At 36.8% G+C, this 14130-nt stretch overlaps 1 protein-coding gene across 1 annotated transcript in view; it reads left to right on the top strand.

Annotated features, from left to right (window-relative positions):
* LOC127028869 (spindlin-Z) overlaps positions 1–13925 on the top strand; it is a 33302-nt gene extending 19377 nt beyond the window's left edge. Inside the window, exons 3-5 of the mRNA XM_050914525.1 lie at positions 10429–10682; positions 11667–11900; positions 13606–13925. Coding sequence (XP_050770482.1) covers positions 10429–10682; positions 11667–11900; positions 13606–13805 — 688 coding nt within the window. The 3' untranslated portion in view covers positions 13806–13925. The remainder of the gene's footprint in view (positions 1–10428; positions 10683–11666; positions 11901–13605) is intronic.
* The last annotated feature ends 205 nt before the right edge of the window (positions 13926–14130 follow it).

Raw genomic sequence — 14130 nt, 5'->3', positions numbered from 1 at the left:
AAACACAAGACTTGGAAAACGTGGCTTAGCTATAATCAACTTAACCTTCTGTCAAGAAAACCATTTAAAGTAGATGATAATTTTGAGGACTCTTCCAAGCCTACTTATGTATGATGCTATTTCATTATACATATTACAGAGAGGGAGAATGCACTTAACATCTGTCTCTGAAGCCTTCAGCATACAGAATAGTTCAGGAATAAGTGGAAAAGCTGTAGACTGATAATATAGACATTTTTATGAAAACTGTTGCTTTCTTTTTTGTATGAGTTAGTAACCTTTTTTTCCAGAAATGTTAGTAAAAGAAAATGCTGATAAAACTCAAATATACTTGAGAGTTTAGTTAAAGCATATTGTTTTGCATAACCATTTTTAAAAAATTATTTGAGGTTGTATGGATCATGTTGTTTACTGCTGAGGAAAGTCTTCTCCTTCCGCTATTCTCCAAAAAAAGCTAGGATAACATTTTTCTTAAGCTGTATGAAGAGAATTGAACAATGATAAATTCTTCTTGCTTCTGAGGGCCAGGATTAGCATACTTCATTAGGGGATTGGACTATCTACATAGTAGCAGAATTAAGTGTTAAGGCTCCCAATGGAAGAAATAAAATTCACCAACTTGTCAGTGAAGTCGTAACTTAATTACCAATGTCCTGGGAAATTAAGGGAATAGAAAGGAGAGGTTTCTTTTCTACCAAATCTTGTTCACCTTTTTTATGTCACTACAGGAGAGACATTTGCTGAGTTCATCCATAACTTTACAAATACAGGAAAAAAAACATCCCTTTAACACTTCTCACAGAAACAAGATTACATTAAATCCCAGTGTTAACTTTTCCTGCTTAACAATTAGTAGGAAAACTCGGCCAATATTTGCATTGGTTATGGAACTTGATTCAAGCTCTTCAGATGGACAGATCTTATATGTGATAGAAACTAGGAGTTTTAGTTCTTAAAAGATATGATTGCACAAGGTGTTAAAACAGATGGTCCAGAGGACTTTTTAGCTTTGACATTAATAGGTGGAAAAGTTAGCTTCTGTTTTAGAGGACAGACAAGATTCAACCTTATGTCTCATTATTTTACAAGGAGGTGCAACTCACATGCCCAAGGCTGAATTACAATAATTTTTCATTTTTTCAGAAAGAAAAAAACAATGCATTGTTAGTGGAGCTAGCTACTTGTGCTGCTTCTGAAGATCTTCTAGAAATAGCTATGCTTGTAGAGAAACTGGAGATTAATTTTGAAATGCTTAGATCCTATAAAAAACAGCATGAGAGGCAGACGTTGAGTTTCTGGAAAATCTGGCCAGATGTTCAGTGTATTGTTCGCAGCTGGAACATTCTGCTTCTAGAAGGATATTGACAATGTCTGAAGCATTTTTAATACCAGTAGCTCTTGTTGTCGCAGGTTGCCTGCTATGTAGATGTCGTGGTTTAACCCCAGCCAGCAACTCAGCACCACGCAGCCGCTTCCCCCTTCCCCTCCCAGTGGGGTGAGGAGGAGGAAAGAGGGGGAAAAAAAAAGTAAAACTCGTGGGTTGAGATAAGAACAGTTTAATAACTAAAGTAAAATATAATACTAACAATAGTAATAATGAAATACAATAATAATAATAGTAATGAAAAGGAATATAACAAAAAGGAGGGGGAGGAAGGGAAAAAAACAAACAAACAACAACAAAAAAACCCACCAGTGATGCACAATGCACAATGCAATTGCTCACCACCCGCTGACCGATGCCCAGTTAGTTCCTGAGCCACGATCCACCCTCCCAGTTAACTCCCCCAGTTTATATACTGGGCATGATGTCATATGGTATGGAATATCCCTTTGGCCAGTTTGGGTCAGCTGTCCTGATGGTGTCCCCTCCCAGCTTCTTGTGCCCCTCCAGCCTTCTTGCTGGCTGAGTACGAGAAGCTGAAAAATCCTTGACTTAGTATAAACACTACTTAGCAACAACTGAAAACATCAGTGTGTTATCAACATTATTTTCCTACTAAATCCAAAACACAGCACTATACCAGCTACTAGGAAGAAAATTAACTCTGTCCTAGCCGAAACCAGGACAGTAGAGGAAAAAAGTCATGTCTCAAACTTGAAGAAAGATACTATTGGAAATGAGAAAACACTAAAGGAACCATTTCTCCTCTGAAAACTTCAGCTGCAGAGAACAGGGAAGAAACTAATGTGTAGTTAGTATTCATATGCTTACATATATACTGTTTCAACAAAGCAATGAGTGGTAAGCAGGTCTGAAAGAAGGATATTATATGATTGCCTCCCTGTAGAAGGGAAACGGTGTCTATGTTGCCCCCCCCCATCACTCAAAAATCACTGTGTACTTGGAACAGGAATGGATTTCCTTTCTGGCAATCTACAACTGACAGTCTTAATTAATTTACTGGCTTTAACTATAAAATAGGAAAACTTGTTTGCTCTTTCTCTAGAAATATTGGTGATTCTATTCATTCTGTATACCTTGAAACTCTCAGTTGCTTAACATATGTAAAGTGCTTATCTGTCATATTTGTTACTAATATTTTAACTTGTTTTCAGCTGTACTAGATAAAGTTCTTTGTGGTTGTAGAGTGTGTTTCACCTTTCAGATTCATAAGGTAAAATGCTCACCTGAATTACTGGTATAGTTCTTTCTCTTTTGCTTTACAGCATACAGTTGTGTATGCATGGAGGATACATGTGCTTAAAATTCATTCTGATCAGTATTTGTTTTCATTGATTCTCTTCATAAGTGTTGGCTGCTGAACAGTGAGGAAAAACAACTGTTTTCTGATGCATATTCACTTATCAAGGGGAGAAAGGCTGGTGGGGTTAGGGCTTATAAAGTGATTTTGAGGTTACTGGGCAGGACTTAGCTTCTCAACAGTATTAACTAATTTTAGTCCATTTGCAGAACTTGTTGGTAAAATTATTCGTTTCAAAATGGAATCAAATTAAAAATTAAAACAAAACAACAAAAAAAACCCCATTCTCATATCCAGTGACTCTTTTCTTTTTTTCTTAAAACTGGTTAGTAATATAAGATTTAAAAAAAAAAAACCCAAACAACTATGAGCTGTTGGGTTTTATGTACCATAATGAAAAAAATTGATCTGGTTTAAAGTACAAAGGAAATAGTTTGGCAATAGTTCGGAAATTTAATTGTAAATGAGAGATCACCAGTTGGAAGGAGGGAAGGGACCACTGATTCTAAAACTCTGAAGAAATATGCTTCCTCTAACAGAATGGAAAGACCAGTGTCTAGGAGCTGGTCAAAATTTGGATTGCTCCAAGGTTAAGGATTAAAGACAGTGTCCTCTTATTTCGGAGTTAATACAGCATGCTAGGGTAGATGACATAGCAGGTGGGAAATGCTTCTAAAGAAGGCATAGAAGAATCCTTTGGTACTGGGAGAAAATAAAAATAGTGCTGTGAGTCTGTCCATGGCTCTGTTTATGCTGGAAGCTACTTCATATTTAAATTTGGAAGTCCTTGTTTGCAATTGCTTTCGAATGCCCAAGATCAGCCATTAAGACTTGTATTTCTCATTATAGATGTATGCTTTAAGCTACTTGGAGTGAACTTCTAAGAAAACTTCAGCCAAAGAAAGAAACTATAGCCTTTCTGGATCTAATATCTTAACTTTTAAAGCAGAGAGATGAAATTTTAGAGCGCATATATCTTTGATAAGGACATAGCTTGTCCTAATGGAAAAACTAGTGAACTACTAATAAAAAAATTCAACTCTGGACAAATAAGCACTGAGCAATTGCTGTTCATGCATGCTTAGCAAAGACTCACTGGAGTTTGGCAGCAAAGCTCTCTGAAGTCCACATGTATGTTTTCTTTCTATCCAGCGTTATGTGGGACGGGTAGAATTGCAACCATAATTGGGGAGTGTGGCATTTGTTGTGCTGCTGAAGACCAAAGAGACTTTTTGCGTTTGTCTTGTATTCTGCTTTACACTCTTTATGTGGTTTGGGTATTGACTGAAATGCAGAGTTTTTCAGAGGTGAAAGCTATAAGTTCTTTGTGACCAGAAACCACAGAGAGGCCGTGTATTGCAGCTAGCTGTGCAAAGAGGCTAGGTCAGGAAGAAATGCTGCAGTGATCCTGAGAGAGAGAGTATTGTTATGAGGAACTGACATGCAGAAAAGTTAGGCAAGTGATTGGACTGCTTGTTGTCAGATGACTGAAAGAATTTTTCTATAAAGCGATGGTAAAATGACTTGGATGGAGGGATGGAAGCTGAAGCTGGGGAGAAGGATAATACAGAAAGAACATTTGTGTAAGGCAATGCTTGGAAAGTAAGGTCTTTAAAACAAGTTTAGGAAGAAGTGAAAGACTTCTTGTTTTGTTTGAACTCAGTATTCTGGAGTGGCAGGTAGCTTTAACAACTGTGGTTTAAAGACAAATGGGTTTGGCAGGTCAAGAGACCTAGCCAATCTGAAAGGAAAACTGATGTGTAATAGATGTGGGCAGAGCCAGGCAAACTAGATACTGTCAGTGGCAAGGACTTCTTAACCTGATACCCTCAATGGAAGCGCTTGGATGTATTGTGAGCTGTGGGATGAACACTTGCAGAAGGCTAAGTACCCTTACGGATTTAGAATGTAACCTATGTATGCAGTATTAATGGACACTTTTGTGCACTCATTAAGGCTTATCTCACCTCTAAAACAGTTAAAATCCAGATATTTTAAATGTTGTGGACTTTCAGAAGAGCAGAGCTCTAAAGAACTTGGAGATAATTAGTTCAAAGCAGTATGTGACTAGAGTGAAGTAAATGTAATGTGTGCAAGACTGCCTTTAATATTTATTTAACTCTTATTAAATAGTAATGTATTGTGCATGCAAAGCACCAAGGATCCTATTGGAAGAAACATTTTGTAATGATTTAGCTACATACTTTAGAGCAACAGAAAAATTTCCCGGAAGCTTCTGTAGAATAAAACTCTTGAAGAAAAAATAAGTATTTATAATGAATTTAGAAGCTGTGGGTGGTAGGGGTTTTTTTGTTTGGTTGGGGGTTTTTTATTATTTATCAAGTAATGTTTGTATGCAAAGAGGTTGAATTTTATATTTCTGGGGATTGGTTTTTGAATTGTACTTTTCTTAAATGCAATTTTTTTATAAGGTTCAAATTTTTTTTTTAATTTTATATTTAAAAGAGGAGCGATCAGTGAGTTAATAAACAGGATTTTTCACAGGTTGAGATTCCTACCTAACTTTATACTTAGGAAAATTAGGAGGACACTTCCATGTCTATGATGGATCAGACTTCAATTTCTGCATTTTCTTACTAAGAATCTTTAGACATCTTGTTCTTAAAGCTTTTCCCTGCCCCACTGAAGATTAAATTAAAAATCTAAACTGGTACAACCTGGGGTGTCATAACCCTGAAGATAAATACCAGTTCTCTTATGGTGTGTTCAGCCATACTTAAAAGGTTAAATTGTGTTCGAATAGGATGAAAATACTGTGTTTATACACACAGAAGGTTCTGCAAAGGAAGAAAGGGCTATATTCTTTCTAAGGGTATACCTGAACAGCAGATGAAGACAATGGTATTATGCAAAAGTGCCTGTCTACACATTTAGGTAGATAAAAGATGATATGAAGATTGGTGGCAAGGAACTGAGAGAGAAAGAGGGAAAGAAATAATAATGAAGTCCACACAGGCTGTACTACAGTACATGCTATCTAGTTTTGACAGCTATAAAAAGGCTAACTATCTATACTATCTTTAATCAAGATTAAAAAAAAAAAAGATAAACCAAAATGTATCTGAGGTACATCTGTGCTATCACTGTACAGATGTTCAGATAGCTATTGGGCTCTACCAGACTAACAGCTGACCTGCCAGTTGAGTCATCTCAGGTCAATTTATCTTGGACAGTTCTGGTGGGTTGACCTTGGCTGGCTGCCAGGTGCCCACCAAGCCACTTTATCGCTCCCCCTTCTCAACAGGACAGGGGGAGAAAAATATGACAAAAAGCTCGTGGGTCGAGATAAGGACAGGGAGATCACTCAGCAATTACTGTCTGTATTGAGTTTATGTGGCAAAGTTTTGGTAGTGGGGGGGGCTGCAGGGGTGGCTTCTGTGAGAAGATGCCAGAAGCTGCCCCCATGTCGGACAGAGCCAGTTCCGGATGGCTCCAAGATGGACCTGCCACTGGCCAAAGCTGAGCCAATCAGCAACGGTGGTAGTGCCTCTGTGATAACATATTTAAGAAAGGGTAAAAACTGCTGCACAACAGCAGCTGGAAGAGAGGAGTGAGAATATGTGAGAGAAACAACCCTGGTTTAGTGGTGGACTTGGCAGTGTTAGGTTTACGGTTGGACTCTATGATCTTAAAGGTCTCTTCCAACCTAAATGTTTCTATGATTTCTATGAAGTAAGAGGATCTGAAACTTTTACAATGAGGGCATAACTGATGCATCAAGAAGTATTTTTAGGACTTGGTGTTATCTGTTTTTCCTGCCTCTGTGTTTTATATATGTAGGGCAATTGAAATATTGAATGTCTAGGGGATTGAAACGTTATCCCAGTCTTTTAAGAACAAAAGTTTGTGGAATTTTAAAGATAATTCTAATAAAACAGAAGGGAAACAGTTTGGGTTTTCTGATTATAGCATCTCAAAAGGTTATGTACATATGTGTTACTCTGCTTATCACAGAAACAACATACTATTGATATAAAAAGAGGTTTGAGAAAGTTACTATTATCTTATATGGAAGTATACTGGTAGCTATTATTACACACCCATTTTTTATATTATCACACCCATTTTGAAAAAGGGTAATAAGGAGGACCCTGGGAACTCCCAACCAGTCAGCCTCACCTCTGTGCCCGGTAAGATCATGGAACAGATCCTCCTGGAAGACATGTCAAAACATGTGGAAGACAGAGAGGTGATTAGAGACAGCCAACATGGCTTCACCAAGGGCAAATCGTTCCTGACTAATCTGGTGGCTGCCTACAATGGAGTGACTGCATCAGTGGACAAGGGAAGAGCAACTGATGTCATCTACCTGGACTTCTGTAAGGCCTTTGATATGGTCCCCCACAACATTCTTACCTCTAAATTGGAGAGCTATGGATTTGACAGATGGACTGTTAGATGGATAAGGAATTGGCTGGATGGCTGCATCCAAAGAGTTATAGTCAACAGCTCAATGTCCAAGTGGAAACCAGTAATGAGTGGTGTCCCTCAAGTGTCCATACTGGAACCAATACTATTTAATATCTTAATTAATGACATAGTGGGATTGAGTGCACCCTCAGCAAGTTTGCAGATGAGATCAAGCTGAGTGGTGCAGCTGATTTGCTTGAGGGAAGGGATGCCATCCAGAGGGACCTTGACAGGCTTGAGAGGTGGGCCCATGTGAGCCTCATGAAGTTCAACAAGGCCAAGTGCAAGGTCCTGCACCCGGGTCAGGGCAATCACCAGTATCAATACAGGCTGGGGGATGAATGGATTGAGAGCAGCCCTGTGGAGAAGGATTTGGGAATAGTGGTGGATGAAAAATTGGACATGAGCCGGCAATGTGTGCTTGCAGCCCAGAAAGCCAACCGTATCCTGGGCTGCATACAAAGAAGTGTGGCCAGCAGGTTGAGGGAGGAGATTCTGCCCCTCTACTCCGCTCTTGTGAGACTCCACCTGGAGTACTGCATCCAGTTCTGGGGTCCCCCGTACAAGAAAGACATGGACCTGTTAGAGTGGGTCCAGAGGAGGGCCACAAAAATGACCAGAGGGCTGGAACACCTCTCCTATGAAGAAAGGCTGGGGTTGTTCAGCCTGGAGAAGAGAAGGCTCTGGGGAGACCTTATTGTGGCTTTTCAGTATATAAAGGAGGCTTATAAGAAAGACGGAAAGAGACTTTTTGCCAGGGCCTGTAGTGATAGGAAGAGGGGCAATGGTTTTAAACTGAAAGAGGGTAGATTTAGATTGGATAAAAGGAAGAAATTTTTTACGATGAGGGTGGTGAGACACTGGAACAGGTTGCCCAGAGAAGTTGTGGATTCCCCATCATTGGAAGTGTTCAAGGTCAGGTTGGATGGAGCTTTGAGCAATCTGATCAAGTGGAAGATGTCCCTGCCCATGATAGAAGGGTTGGAACTAGATGGTCTTTAAAGGCTGACCATTCTACAATTCTATTATTTGTAGTCAGTTAGAAACCTATGTTTTCTTTCTTATTACATGTTCAGATGCAAGCAAAAATAGTTTTTCTTTGGCAGTTTATTCGTTTGAAAATCATATTTCTTGCTATATGAACCACTACAAATGAGAATGAGTGGCTATCCAGTAGTACAGCCTTCAGACAAAGAAAAACTTGAACTGCAAGTATACCTAGCTGCTGCTTGATTTGTAACTGCATTTATAATGCTTTTTGCTCTCTCCAAGGCATTTTAAAAGGTAGTTACCAATTTGAACTTAATTATGTAGTCTTTTTCCATTATATTTTTTAAAATGACTGAAGCTTTTCACTTAATTGTAAAAATTTAAATGTTATGATTATGCTTTATGGGCAGAAAGTAAAATTGACTGTGTGGTTAAACGTGAACAGTATTATTTTACCTTTTTCAACTTTAACTTTTTCGCTTCAGTAGCAGTCGGTTTTATTCTGTGAGGATGCCTTAAAATGCAATTAAGATTTGTTAAAACTAAATAAATTAATTGCATGCAAAACAAACTCATTTTCATTGTGCCCAAGAACCAGATCTCTCATTTCTTCATAATAAAATATTACTGAGACTATTATAATTAAAAAAAAAAGTAAGACTTGAGCAAGAACTAGTATTTGAACATGTGTTCAAGTTTCTGTGGAAAATTAGAACCAACTTTGCAAGGTAGTGCCTCTTAACTGGAAGAGGTTAGCATTTCTGTAATACTCCTAACCTTGACAATACAGATTATGAATGCAGACTGACCTTCTTGATAAGGTTAAATCATCACAAAAGTTAAATTTGACAAAAGATACTCTGGAACTCTGCTAAGATTTTCATGGAGAATGAAAGTCTGGAGGTGGGACAAGCTGCTGAAGGAATTGTACATCTTGTTTTTAATAGAGTTATTACATCTTCAGCATTACTAATTTTATATACTGTTTTTATTATTCTTTAAGACTAATTATGAGACTTTACTGATATGATTGCTATTTGTGTCTTTTGAATCTCTGTCATACGTGGGCTGCTCTGTGAGCTTTCATTATTCCTGGAGACATTTCTCTTTGATCACTGTCACTAATCTAAGGATGGATGTTGTTTTCTGCAACTGATTTTTCTTTTTTTAGATGTTGCTTTTAAGCATGCTAGTGATGTGTATATTTTATTGCCTTTTAAATGAAGTGTACTATAACTGGTAACTAATCCAGAAATTTATTTTGGAATTAGCTAACATTCATGAGAATTTTAATCAGGCAATCCTCTAAATATCATTTTAGGAATGAATATGCATATTGTAACATGCTAAAATAAAGATAATATACATTTATCACCAATGTACTGTCGTAATGTTCATATGTTTCTTCATATGTTGTATTCACAACTATCAGTTACTGTTTTGTTTTTTTAACTGAGTAGAATAAAACTTGTGTAACACTGTTTTAGTGGGTTGAAACTGTCAAATAGCTTACATGACTGTTTATCAGAGCAACTGATATTTACCAGAAGGAATCTTTCTGTGCAAGTTGGATTAAAAAACTGAGGAAGGGTAAAAAGTATATTTATTATCTGCTTTAAAGAGTATCCCTTCTATTGCTGTGACCTTTGTATATCATTTTTCTTGTGTTGTACTAAAAAGGAATGTTAGAAGAATATTGTCGCTACCATGTGTCTTTAAAAACACTTGAAGTCAAAGATACCTGTAAGTGCAGAGGGAAGCGAAATTTCCTTCAGGTGCCAACACAGGTTAGGGAAAACAAATGCTTTGAAGAATTTTAGTCAACCACCACTAATGTTTCCACTGACTTTTTCCTCCTGAGGTAAGGGATTTATGTTTACTGTTCTGCAGAGAGCAACAAAGTAGCAAAAGTATAATACTGTTAGGTAATATTGCTCTTTGAGACCTGATTTAGTGTTTTAACAAGCAAGTTTTACTTTTGATGTTCAGGGTAGCAATGGCTAAAATAGTTCTTTTGGCTTAAGCAAACTAGTTTTAGAAACTACTATTATGAAAGCAACCTTATACAAAATGTTGAAAGTGTTCCACTACTTTTCATTGTGGTTTTTTTTTCTTTTTCCAGTACAATGTAATATGCTTTATACCTTAATTTGAATAAGGTGCACTAAGCTGTACGTGTTAGAATTTAATGTATCTTTATTAATATATAATAATATATCGCCTTCTTAAACCATACAGCTCTTGTCTGGAGTAGAATTTTGAGTATGTACTTGTTTAATGTTATGTTTGTATCTGTGTACAGAAAGCATAGAAACAATGTTGGACCAAGCAAACCTATTTCTCAGCCACGAAGAAACATTGTAGGCTGCAGAATACAGCATGGCTGGAAAGAAGGGAGTGGACCTGTAACACAATGGAAGGGCACAGTTCTTGATCAAGTTCCTGTAAATCCCTCTCTCTATCTTATAAAGTATGATGGATTTGATTGTGTGTATGGACTAGAACTGCACAAAGATGAAAGAGTTTCAGCACTTGAAGTCCTTCCAGACAGAGTTGGTAAGAGGGTTTTTCCTATATGCGCATATGTTGTCAGAACATTTAAATTTTATTAAATTACTTTTCATCACATGGCAGATAATCTAAATGCTCTGTTTAATTTTTCTTGATTTCACAAAGATTTGATGATACCAGAGAGCATAGTGCTGTCTTTTGTCTTTAAATGGTATGCAGTAAATTCTATATTTTTTTCTTGTTTAGAGTCTTATCCCGAACAAGCTTATGTACATGTAACATTGATATTTCTATTAAAATTTAAACTCTGAGCCAGCTGAGAAATGTCCTGGCTATGTTGTCTTGTGTGTGTTTGACAGTAATTATGTGTTTGATTGAGGTTTTTTTCATGTGCTTTCCCTAGGTATTAATACAAACAGAGGGGAAAAAAGCATTTTCTGAGTGAAATAACTTGACTAGTAACAAGGCTTTATTGATTTTCATAATTAGCACTGAATTGTTAAACTGCAGGTTTTTCCAAACTGTAAAGTTTACCCTAGTAATTACTTATTTCTGAATGGAATAAGTTCTTGGTTTTCCTGACTGCAAAGAGATCAGTAGCAGTCTCTAGAATGGGGTTAGGGGGAACCAAACTGAACACCTTCATTAATAACTTCATACAGCTGCTCTGTGATTTAATCTCTCTTCCTCCCCTCCTCCCACAATACAAATATTTAAAATACAGACACTATTCTTTGCTGTGGCCTATATTGGTCTCCCTTTACCTTGTATTATGATAGTTTGATTAATTGGGGGGGGGGGGTGTACAATGATGGAAAATGTCGATAAGAGTGTTAACATGTTAAAATAATTCTTCAAGTTCTGCAGTTCTTTGGTCTTCAACTCTCTGGAATGGACAGTATTTGTTTTGCATGTGAATTGACTAACTTTCAAACAAATTTATTCATGAATCTGGATAAAGATTATTTTTTACAAAGACTTATTTCTGTACTTTTGAATGGACATACTTATGAACTGCTACCATTTCAGCTTCATCTCGAATTAGCGATGCCCACCTGGCAGACACAATGATTGGCAAAGCTGTGGAACATATGTTTGAGACAGAGGATGGCTCAAAAGATGAATGGAGGGGGATGGTCTTGGCTCGAGCTCCTATTATGAACACATGGTTTTATATTACCTACGAGAAAGATCCTGTCTTGTACATGTACCAACTCTTAGATGACTATAAAGAAGGTGACCTTCGCATTATGCCTGATTCCAGTAAGTAGGCCAGTTACTTTTTTCTTCTGGAAAGCAGCATCTCTCTTTGTATTATTGTTTGGCTTATGGTTTATGTATGGAAAAGAGAGTTGACAAACAAGGGGATCATTTTAAGTATCAAAACTAACAAAGGTTACAGCACAACAGAAAATACATCTGTATTAAACAACTTCTGAAATATTTTACTTGAATCAGTGGTGAAATATGCAATAAATACCGGAAAATCCTTTTCTGTAATAATTCCTAATTCTGATAAAGATATACGTACTATTGTGGAAGAGATTACACTTAGATTTTTTTTTTTTTTAACAGAAACTGACAAACTAGAAGCCTTCCATTGTTATTTTCTTATAGAAGTGTCACAAATCAAGAGCCATCTCAAGGAGTTGTATTTCTGAAGCAGTTCTTATAAGAATAATGTTTTGGGGCTACCTAAATAGTCAGATTAATTTAGTTTGGGTAGGCATCTTCAGTTTGGAAAGCTCTTGAATAGTTTATTGGAGGAAAGAAGCACTAATCTTTTGAAAACTCATTTTCTCTCACATGTTTAAACACATAAACAGGAAACATTTTTCAATAGGTTAGGAGGGATATTTTTTCTTCCTTTCTTGAAGTGAAAGTTATTGGGTTTTTTCCTATAAATATAGAAGGATTTTCACAGAATCAGTATTGTTCAAGAGATTTGGATAGCCAGTGCAAAAAGAAGAAAAAAATTTGTCAAGAATATTGTACTCTCATTTCTTTCCTGCACCTCAAAAGCACTTCTCTGACAGAGAGGCAATTTTGGCTTTAAAGTAAATTATTAATTAGATAACTAGTGTTTGGCTATGCAATGCACTACATAAATAATATTTAAAATTCATTCATTGAGTTTCTGAGACTGTTTTCCTTCAGATCTAGCACTGATAACAAATAGTCTGATGGCTGAGTAAACAAGTGGCACTTATTTGCATAACCTCTGTAGTAATCCTATGGTTTTAGATTTTTTCCAGCCTAACAAAAAGCAACATATCTGTGGCTTGAAGAGAGTGAGCCACAAATGTTAATGGAAAAAGTGACCTTCCTATCCCTAAAGAAACAAATAAAGCAAGCTCTTTCAGAGTTGGCACCTCCAAATACCTTGCAATTCCTTTTTAAATTCTGCTTTGCTTTCTTCCATCTTAGAAAAATAAGCTAAAAGGCTTATGCTTTCCATACTTAAGAATTAAGTTTTTAATGCGCTCTTTTTTTCCTGAGACTATCTACTACTTACCTCTGTTTCGAAGACACTCCAAACTATGAGCTACCTTCCCTGAATCTGAATCTTTTACAGACAATGTGAATTGTGTCCTTAAGGATACTTCTGGGTAGATTTTGCTAGAAAAGCAAATAATATAGTTAGACTTTTACAACAGTATCCATTCTAGTGTGAAATCAAAAGCCCCTTTTAACAGCATTATTGATTAAGGAGGTTACACTTAGCTTGGAAGATGTGGTTTTGTTGCAATGGGATGTTTGCATTGACATTTTGGATAAATCTGTGACTGTGCTTTCTAGAAGCATGGCAATAGTTAGGTGCTTGTCTGAACAACTCAACTTGTTTTAGACGTACTCTGCGTTTTAAACTTGTGATTGTTTCTTAACTTTTAAAGAAGGCTCTGCAGTTTTGTATATTGGAAAAAATCCATAAATGTCTACCAAAGTACATTGTATTTTCACATTACAGATGATTCACCTCCTGCAGAACGGGAACCAGGTGAAGTTGTGGACAGCCTGGTAGGCAAACAAGTGGAATATGCCAAAGAAGATGGCTCAAAACGGACTGGCATGGTCATTCATCAAGTTGAAGCCAAACCATCTGTCTATTTCATCAAGTTTGATGATGATTTCCATATTTATGTCTACGATTTGGTGAAGACATCCTAGACATCATCATGAACTTCTGCCAAATTTGTGGAACTATTAAATGTAAAATTTGTAGACACAAAGACTTGACTGTTTTTCAGTTAAATGAAAGCTTAAATGTCCCTGCAAACCCACAGTCTCTGCCAGCAAAACTGTTTTGTTCTGAATAATACAAATTTATGTGAACATGACACATTTTGCGTAAGAGAACTCCTTTTCTTGAAGGAAGTCAATATATTTGGGTGAGAGGGAGTTAAAAGCAAAGAACAGCTGCAAATTCAAGCTGTGTGAAGTCAATCTAGTATTGTAATCTAGATTTTTTCATAGATTTTAACTTTTTCTTCAA

The sequence above is a fragment of the Gymnogyps californianus genome, unplaced genomic scaffold, assembly GCF_018139145.2.
Source record: "Gymnogyps californianus isolate 813 unplaced genomic scaffold, ASM1813914v2 HiC_scaffold_46, whole genome shotgun sequence".
In the NCBI taxonomy this organism is placed as follows: Eukaryota; Metazoa; Chordata; class Aves; order Accipitriformes; family Cathartidae; genus Gymnogyps; species Gymnogyps californianus.
This window is presented reverse-complemented; position numbering and strand designations above follow the sequence as displayed.